General features: G+C 36.4%; 1 protein-coding gene across 1 annotated transcript in view; it reads left to right on the forward strand.

The window, feature by feature from the left end:
- The window catches only part of Bbox1 (gamma-butyrobetaine hydroxylase 1), a 50,928-nt gene extending 42,555 nt beyond the window's left edge, over positions 1-8,373 (forward strand). The window contains exons 6-7 of the mRNA XM_055599206.1: positions 1,155-1,321; positions 3,693-8,373. Coding sequence (XP_055455181.1) covers positions 1,155-1,321; positions 3,693-3,853 — 328 coding nt within the window. The 3' untranslated portion in view covers positions 3,854-8,373. The remainder of the gene's footprint in view (positions 1-1,154; positions 1,322-3,692) is intronic.
- The last annotated feature ends 224 nt before the right edge of the window (positions 8,374-8,597 follow it).

Raw genomic sequence — 8,597 nt, forward strand, 5'->3', positions numbered from 1 at the left:
GTGTGTGTGTGTGTGTGTGTGTGTGTGTGTGTGTGTGTGTGTGTGTGATTTTCGATACAGGGTTTCTCTCTTCTCCTGGAACTTACTCTGTAGACCAGGCTGACCTCAAACTCAGAGATCTGCCTGCTTCTGCCTCCCAAGTTCTGGGATTAAAGGCATGAGCCACTACGTCTGGCTTCTTTAACATTATTTAATTATTTTTCTTTTAGCATAAAATGATACAGATTTAACTTTTCATTGAGAATTGCCTTGCATTCTGTTTTTAGGGTGTCATGCGTTTAATCATATATCAGTTAAAATTAGAAAGGGTTAAACTTTAGATTCAATCTGTATTATTTCAGAAGAGTTAGCCAAATAGTACAGAAACAAAGTTGTTTCATAGATATCAAAACTCTAGGCTGACCTACATATACATAGACTTCATTCCTTCAGTCAGCAAGTATTTATTGGAACCAAAGTACTGCTTAGTGTTTGGGACACATCATTGGGAAAAACACAGGACTCCTCCCTCCTAGAGCTTAGATTTAATAGAGCAGGATGTTTAAATTTCCCAGCCAAATTATAATGAATGTTTAAAAAGGACATTGCATGCTCTCGAGGCAAGGGAAAGCAGAGTTGGTGATAAAGGGAATCTGTAGCTCTACAGACTTGCTAAGGATGAAACTTGCATTGTCAGCCTCCCTGACTGAGATTGCAACAAGCTGCTGTTTCTGGAGAGGTTGGAGAAAGCCATAGAAAAGATAGGTTTCAGGAATAAATTTTATTTAAAAATAAATCTAAGTTGCTCTCTGGTAATGGTAATTTCTCCAAAGGAGAAATTTTCTCCTTTGGAGATATGATATTTCTATACGACTCATGTTGTGCTCACTCCTGACACCCTCACACTTCATCCTCTGAGAAGTGTGTACCGCTGTGCCTAGAAACTCAAGAATCTGAATTATAATTTGACAGCTAAACTCAAATACTACTTTTTAAAGATGCTATTTGGGATTTTAGCTTGCTATAAACAGGTACAGTGTGTATAATGTGTACATGTATCTAAACCACATCAACCCATCATATTTAATTTTTATGTCTTAATGTATGCTGCATTTCAGACATAGCTTCCAAGAGAAATTAACCCTTTCGGATATTGATTTTTCCTCTTAAAACAGGCTGGATGATAAAGGCCAAGTGGTTCGCATCAATTTCAACAATGCAACCAGAGATACGGTCTTCGATGTACCCATTGAAAGAGTTCAACCTTTCTATGCTGCCCTGAAAGAGTTTGTTGACCTCATGAACAGCAAAGAATACAAGTACACCTTTAAGATGAATCCAGGTGAGTGTGGTAAAATGACATCCAGACTGTTACTCCAACGAACTATTAATTTATATCAGACTCCTGACACCTCCACTTCCAGGCTGTTGACTGCCCAGACTTGAAAACAGTCCTTTTTGAGAGCTCTTTTGGAAATCCTATCACGTGAAATTTAAGAGCATCTCATTTAAGAATACTTCAAAGAGAGGCCAGATGAAGTCTCTGTGTAATGTTAAGACTATTTTACATTTTCTGTTCTGATAGCCACCTTCCTAATAAGTTTTTTTTAACTCTTCTTTTGTCATTTTCTTTATTTTTATTAACAAAAGCCACCACGAGCTGGATGCAATGGCACAAGACATTATGGCACAATGGCACAAGGGAGACAGAGGCAGGCAGATTGCTGTGAGTTTGAGGGCAGCCTGGTATTCAAAGCAAGTCCAGGACAGACATGGCTACCCTGTAAAACCCTGAAAACAAACAAACAATAGAAAGCCACCATGCCTCAAATCTAAGAAATAATACCATCTTCCCTTGCACCAAATGCTATATTATATTAAAGCATTATGAGCACAAACTAGATTCTAAGAAATGGTATAGAAATTACAACATGAACATAGCCGAAGTCCTAAAAAGGCATTACTTCTCTCTCAAGACAGAGAAAAGCATAGAGGTTACAAAAGATATTTATTTTAAATTCTTCTAGCTTGCTTAACAGAATTATCTTTGCAACTCCACTCCAAATTACATGAGTAATATGCGTATATATTATGGAATGGTTAAATTGAGTTAATTAATAGTGTACATTATTTTACATATATATCAGTTTTCATAAAAAAAAAAAAACACATAAGATCTACCTTTGTAGTGACTACAGCACATCCTTATTGATTATAGTCACCATGCTGAACAATGCATCTCAACACAAAGATTTGCATGTTATTTGCAATAAAAGGCATAATTTCTCTTTGCTGTTGGTTTGGCCAATTTGAACATTCTTTATAATTGTTTTATTTTTAAATTTTTACTTTTTTAACATGTTGAGTTTTTTGCCTGGATGAATTTCTGTGCACTACACAAATATGATGCCAACAAAGTCCAGAAAATGACATCAGATTCCCAGGGAAGTGAAGTTACAGACAGTTGTGAGCCACAATGGGAGTGCTGGATATTGAACAAGGATCCTCTGAAAGGTTGATTATCTTAATTTCTGTGCCATCTCTCCAGTCCCTGAACCTCCTCTCCCTCTCTTCATCCTCTTCCCTTCCTGCTGTATCATAAAACCCCGTCTTTAGCTCCTGAGCTAGGCTTCAGCAATATTCCTACCTCATTCTCCTAAGGAAATGGTACTACAGGCATACACACACCACACCTAATTGAGTTGTATTTAGAAATTTTCTTTGACATGGTTAAGTCCTATAAATAGAACTAGATAACTCTATAAAGCCTTTGGCATGTGGCCAAAGCAGATTTATTTTAGGAGCAACACCATATAAAACAGAAGCATCATGGGAAAATATACACAAAAAATAATAGGAGTTGTAATCCAAGCCTCACCGTTTCGTGGAAGAGTAGCTTTGGGTTAAATGCCTCAATTTGAGTCTTCTTATATATGAAGAGATGAAATGCTGCTCTCTTTTCAGTATTTCATTTTTAAAAGTGTATGTAAAATATGAAGAATATACAATATCAGCCAAAAATTTTACTGTCCTTATAGATAATTGAAGCTCTTGGAACAAAATGCCAATTATTTTTAAGTTTTCAAAAATAGAACACAAAGTCTTTACACAGAGAAAAACCTTTTATGTAGTCACGTCCATGAAAGCTCATCAAGCTATGAAGTTTAAATGTGATAGTATGTATGGGGAGCCTTTGCTTATGGTCATATACCCACAGATGACCTTAGCAAGTTCCAGGGTATAGTTTCAACCCAATAGTCACGAAGATGACCTTGGTAAAACTAAAGGGGTCACCAAAAAAAATCAAAGTTCAAGAATTTAGGAAAGGGACGGAATGTCATAGGAGTAGGCAGTGGTAGGGATGAGAAAGAATTATGAGAAAGCAGAGGGAGAGGGAAGTTAGAATGCATTGTCTACTAGTAAAAAAAAAAAAACGTAAATGTGTAGTTTTTGTTTGCAAAAGAAAACATGCTGTTTCCTAGTGTGGACTGAGTAGTTGTGGTATCTCGCATATTGCATTTTCTTGTAATTTGCATTTCTAATGAAAACAGTTTATTCTTATTAACCACAGTCACTATGTTGTACAACAGATGCAAACATGGGGGTTGTGTCATTTGCAACAAAAAGCATCTTTTCTATCTTGTAAATAATAATTCCTACCTTTGTAAATCTATTAGATACAAATTATTCATGACAAAAATTCTCCTAATTAGGTGATGTGATAACCTTTGACAACTGGCGCTTGCTTCATGGTCGCCGTAGCTATGAGGCAGGAACTGAGATAACTCGCCATCTGGAAGGAGCTTATGCTGACTGGGATGTAGTGATGTCAAGGCTACGCATTCTTCGACAGAGAGTCAAGAACAGAAACTGAATCTCCTGGCCTTAAATTGTAGTGCAAGTCCAGTGGCTGATGTTGTTATCTAAAGCCTGGTTATTCTCCTATCCTGACCAGCAACATTTATATATTAATGTCTTTAAAGCTGAACAGGTAACTTCTCTCATCATACTATTCTTTCTGCAATCACATTGAATGTCAGCTTGTTAGATGTCCTGATAGAGGGCTGGCTTAAGGTGTCATTCTGCGGCACGTGTGTTCTGACTTCCTTTGCTTTCACGAGTGTCACCAGAATACATTTAGTTTTGTATCAAACAAATCTCTCTGATGAATAAAACTTTTCTATACATAAATAAATATTAAAATAAGGCTTGTGCTTCATGTAAAAGGTTTTTAAAACATGTTCCTGCTCAGTTGCCTACATGGTCTCATTTTTCGTGACTGCATTTGTTAAGCATGCTTGGAAAATCTTTGCATTTTCAAAGATATTTTTTCTTTCATATTGCAGAATTTTGTTGCTCTTGCTTACAGAGACTTCACTCACTTGATAATCCCAACATTGCCTGACATACTTAAATCAAAACAGTAAGCCCAAGTATTCCAAATTAAAAGAAGAATTTTGTCTCCCTAAATTTGTTTTGGCTAAAGAAATACCCCCATAGACTGACACCGTTGCAGTTATCACCTAAAGATGGATCACTTTTTCTCATTCTTGGCCTTCAACTCATGTGAAAGATGTAGGCAACCTATTTGAGTGAACAAGATGTCTGCTTACCTCTGGACAGCCTTACCTGCCTGTTTCATCTTCCTACATGGTCACTACCCTAGGGAGGGGACCCATAGCACAAAACTGTAGTCTATTGAGCCTCCTGTATCAGTGAGATAAAGAAGCTTTGTGATTCTAATTTGCTGAGGTTCTGGTAGTATTCACATATTTCGTTTTGTCAGCCTGTTCTAGAAATCTTTTTTAACATTAATTAATTTTAGTATACAAAGCAGAGGTTTTTGTTGAGGCAACATCATCTTAATACATATACATATTTCCATATTAATTTCTCTATGCCTCATCTCCCATCTTGATGTTTAAGGCTCTTAGCACTATATTAAATAAGAATGAAAAGAGTGAGCACCTTGACTTCATTTCTCATTTTAGAGTAAAATCTCTGTCTCGCTCTATTTAGTATGTTGTCAGTTATAGTTTCTTCAAACCTTTTATTATAAGACAATACATAGGCTTTTTCTGAGTCTATTAAGACCATGTGATTCCTAGCATGGCTTACTTGTGTGCTGTACTAACATTTATCTCTTTATGTGTGTATTGAAGTCACCCTGTGTCCCCACAACAAAACCAACTTTGTCTGAATGCATAATTTTTTTTAAAAAAGTTCTTAAATTCCTGTCAGAAATAGTCCCTGTTCCCCTTATTATGGGAAACCAATTGGTTACTGAGCTACCACGGGCTACATCCGAGCAGAGGTTCTAGGTTTTATCCATACATGGTCCTTGGTGGAGTGTCAGTCTCAGAAAAGACCCCTGTGCCCAGATATATTTGGTCCTTGTGGAGCTCTTATCCTTTCCACGTCATACTAACTCCCCCTTCTTTCGAACTCAATGGCAGGCTCTTTGACCTCCTCACCCCCCAAGGGAGGATCAGTCCTGCTAGGCCACAGAGATAACTGATAAAACAAGGTCAGATGAAAGGGGAAGAGGTCCTCCCCAATCAGTAGACTTGGAAAGGGGCAGGGAGGAGATGACAGAGGGAGGGTGAGATTAGGAGGGAATGAGGGAGGGGGATACAGCTGGGATACAGAGTTAACAAAATGTAACTAATAATAAAAATAAACAAACAAATAAATAAATAAATAATTTTTTTAAAGTTCTTAAATTCAGTTTACAAGAATTTTTGTAATAAGTTACATCTATTTTCTTTTTTTTTCTAAATAGATGGTAAATTTATTGTTTTTTCAAGAAATGCAATTAATGTAAATATATACAAAACAAAAAAAACAGATCTTGTTTTAATTGTTTTCAAAGAACAGACACTTGCCTTGAGCCTTAATCATGCAGCATTATATATAATATTGGGAAACCTGTGGGCACAAGTTGGGAGCTTTTGTCATCAGGAAAATTAGTCTGTATTTTTTTGTTCGTTGATTTATTTGTCTGCTGTTTTGGTGGCGTTATCCAGTTTTGGCATCAGGATAATGCTGGTTTAGCAGGAGTTTGTTAGTGTGCCTTCCTTTTCTAATTTGCCTACAGTCTAAGAAATACTGTCTTCACCTCTTTTGACAGTTTGGTAAAATTCAGCAGAGCTTCCTTCTGACTCTGAGCTCATCTTTTAGAAACAGATGTTCTATATATGTTTAAGGTCTTTATATCCTCTTGATATAATCGTGGTAAGTCATATGTGTCTCAGAAGCCATCCATTTCTTTTAGATTTTCCAGGTATTTTTTAAATGCAAATTATCAAAGTTTTCACTAGAATCCCATAATTCATATGAAAGCATAAAAGACCACAGATGTCTGACACAGTGTTGAAGGTATGAAATATTTGTTTCGTTGGAATCATTGTAATATTCTTCTTTTCAGCCCTAGTTTAATTAATTTGGGTCCACAACTCATTAATTTCTACCCTGATGCTTATTTTCTTTTTCTGTGGTATGCATCTGTTTGTAGATCTATGTATGTATGTACCCTGGAAGTCCAGAAAAGGGAGTGAGATTCCCTGAAGCTAGGGTGATAGGCCACTGTGAGCCTTAGGACATGGGTACTGGAAACTGAAATAACAGGATACTAACTGCTGAATCACATTACAGCCCCATTTTCACTGTTTTTTGTTTTGTTTTGTTATGTTTTGTTATTGGAACTGGGTTTCTCTTTGCCTTTTTAAAGCCTTAAGGTGTATTGTTAGGATATTTATTTTAAACACTTTCTGATTTTCTTTTTAATGAGAGTACTTACATCTATAAACTCTTCTCTTAGAATGCCTTAGCTACATCTTATATCTTCTGATAAGTTTTACTACTTTTTCATTTCCTTCTAAAATTATTTTTTTTAATTTTTTCCCCAATTTCTTCAAGGATCCAATAGACACTCAAAATGCATTGTTCGATCCTTAGATATTTGTATATTTTTTTACAGTTTTTAATTAATTTCTAGTTTTAGTTTCCTATGCTCTAATGAATTACCAAAAAACATTTAAATTATTTTGTATTTGTTAAGACCTGTGGCCTAGTCTGTGTTCCCATTCAGGGGTCTGGATACTGGAAGTGCATAAAGAGACAACAACTGTGGCCTCTAAAGCACTGGCCAGCCTAGAGTGCAATGGCTCTACTGGCTGAAATAGGCACACATACAAAGTAGTCTGAGATCCCTAATATATATGGACGTGTGCAAAGTGGCTGTAAAATCATCATCTGAAATTCACATGCTTAGTAGAGTAACCATGGCTGTCTGGAGAATAAAAGAAGTGGCTGAATGCAGTCCTGGTAGTGGGATATCTCTGTATGGAGGAGGACCAATAGCATCTCCTTCTCTAAGGAGGTCTGTAGAAAGCTTACTGGTGAAAGCTCCTGGTACTTTTTTACAGGGCAGGCCTTGGGGTCAATACTGATGAACACTATAAAAAGTACAGGAAGTCCATGAAATTTATGGGACTATTAAGGTTCCAGTGACATCCTCTTCTTCTTCCTTACCGAGCAGGCTACATGGGAACATGCTGGCACTGCACATGGCATAGGCTGACAGCCACGGGCATTCTTGTTCTTTCTATCCCTCTTCAGACCTCAGCTAAGGGAGTGTCTCAGTGGTTCTTTGTCTGAAAGTTATTTTCTTGCTTTTGCCCCCACGGTGTCATTATAGGTTCTTAATTATATTCCTCAGCTCCCTCAAAGCTAACGCTAAACATTTTTGTGTAAGGCTTTCAAAGTTTTTGAAAAGAAGTAAAGAGATTACAAATATCTCCATCCCCTCTTCTTTGTGACATGGTTTCTACACTATTTTTTAAAAACTATATAATTCATGGTAGCTGATAAATGAAAGCAAATAATATCTAAGAAAATTTAGAATTGGATAATGATTCTGTTTCTTTAGTATATAACTCCTATAGGTATTTCTATAATTCTGTGTATGACTTTTTCAAGATTGATACCAGGTCTTGCTTTGGTGAAAGATTACTCTTTACCATCAATACTTTTCGTTGTGACCAGGAATGAGGTCAAAGTCTTTTAGACATCATTAATTGCTAGCTATCACAAGCATTTCATTGTGGTTCTAGTGCATCCAACATTTTAAATACACAGCCTGAAATCTGAAAGCAAATTTGTACAGGGTGTGGGATAGAAATGGGAAAATATGTTCTTTTTTCATATGATTATTTAGATTCGTTTCATTCTTTTCTCTATCTGTCTTTGCCCCATCAGTGGACTGAATGTGAGATCTTGCCATGTATGATGTGTTTCAAAACAACTATGGGGGGAAGAAATGCAGCTTTTTATTAGTGTGTTAAATGGGAAATAAAACTTATATGTCAAGAAATAAAATGGTATATTCATGTTTATTGACTCTTCTGCACCTGGAGCCCTCCCATCAAACAGATGTGTGTATCTATGTATCTCTGACCCAGAGCAACTCTTGCAGTAAAACCAACCAATCTACATCAACCTATTGAAAGCAAACCTTGTAGTTTATATCTATAGATACATACGAATCTTTTGCAGCTGGACCAGCATACTAACCTTTCTTAGAAAAACCACAACAAAAATTGGGTTCACCAATTTTT

Source organism: Psammomys obesus, unplaced genomic scaffold, assembly GCF_907164565.1.
Source record: "Psammomys obesus unplaced genomic scaffold, mPsaObe1.curated_primary_1811, whole genome shotgun sequence".
In the NCBI taxonomy this organism is placed as follows: Eukaryota; Metazoa; Chordata; class Mammalia; order Rodentia; family Muridae; genus Psammomys; species Psammomys obesus.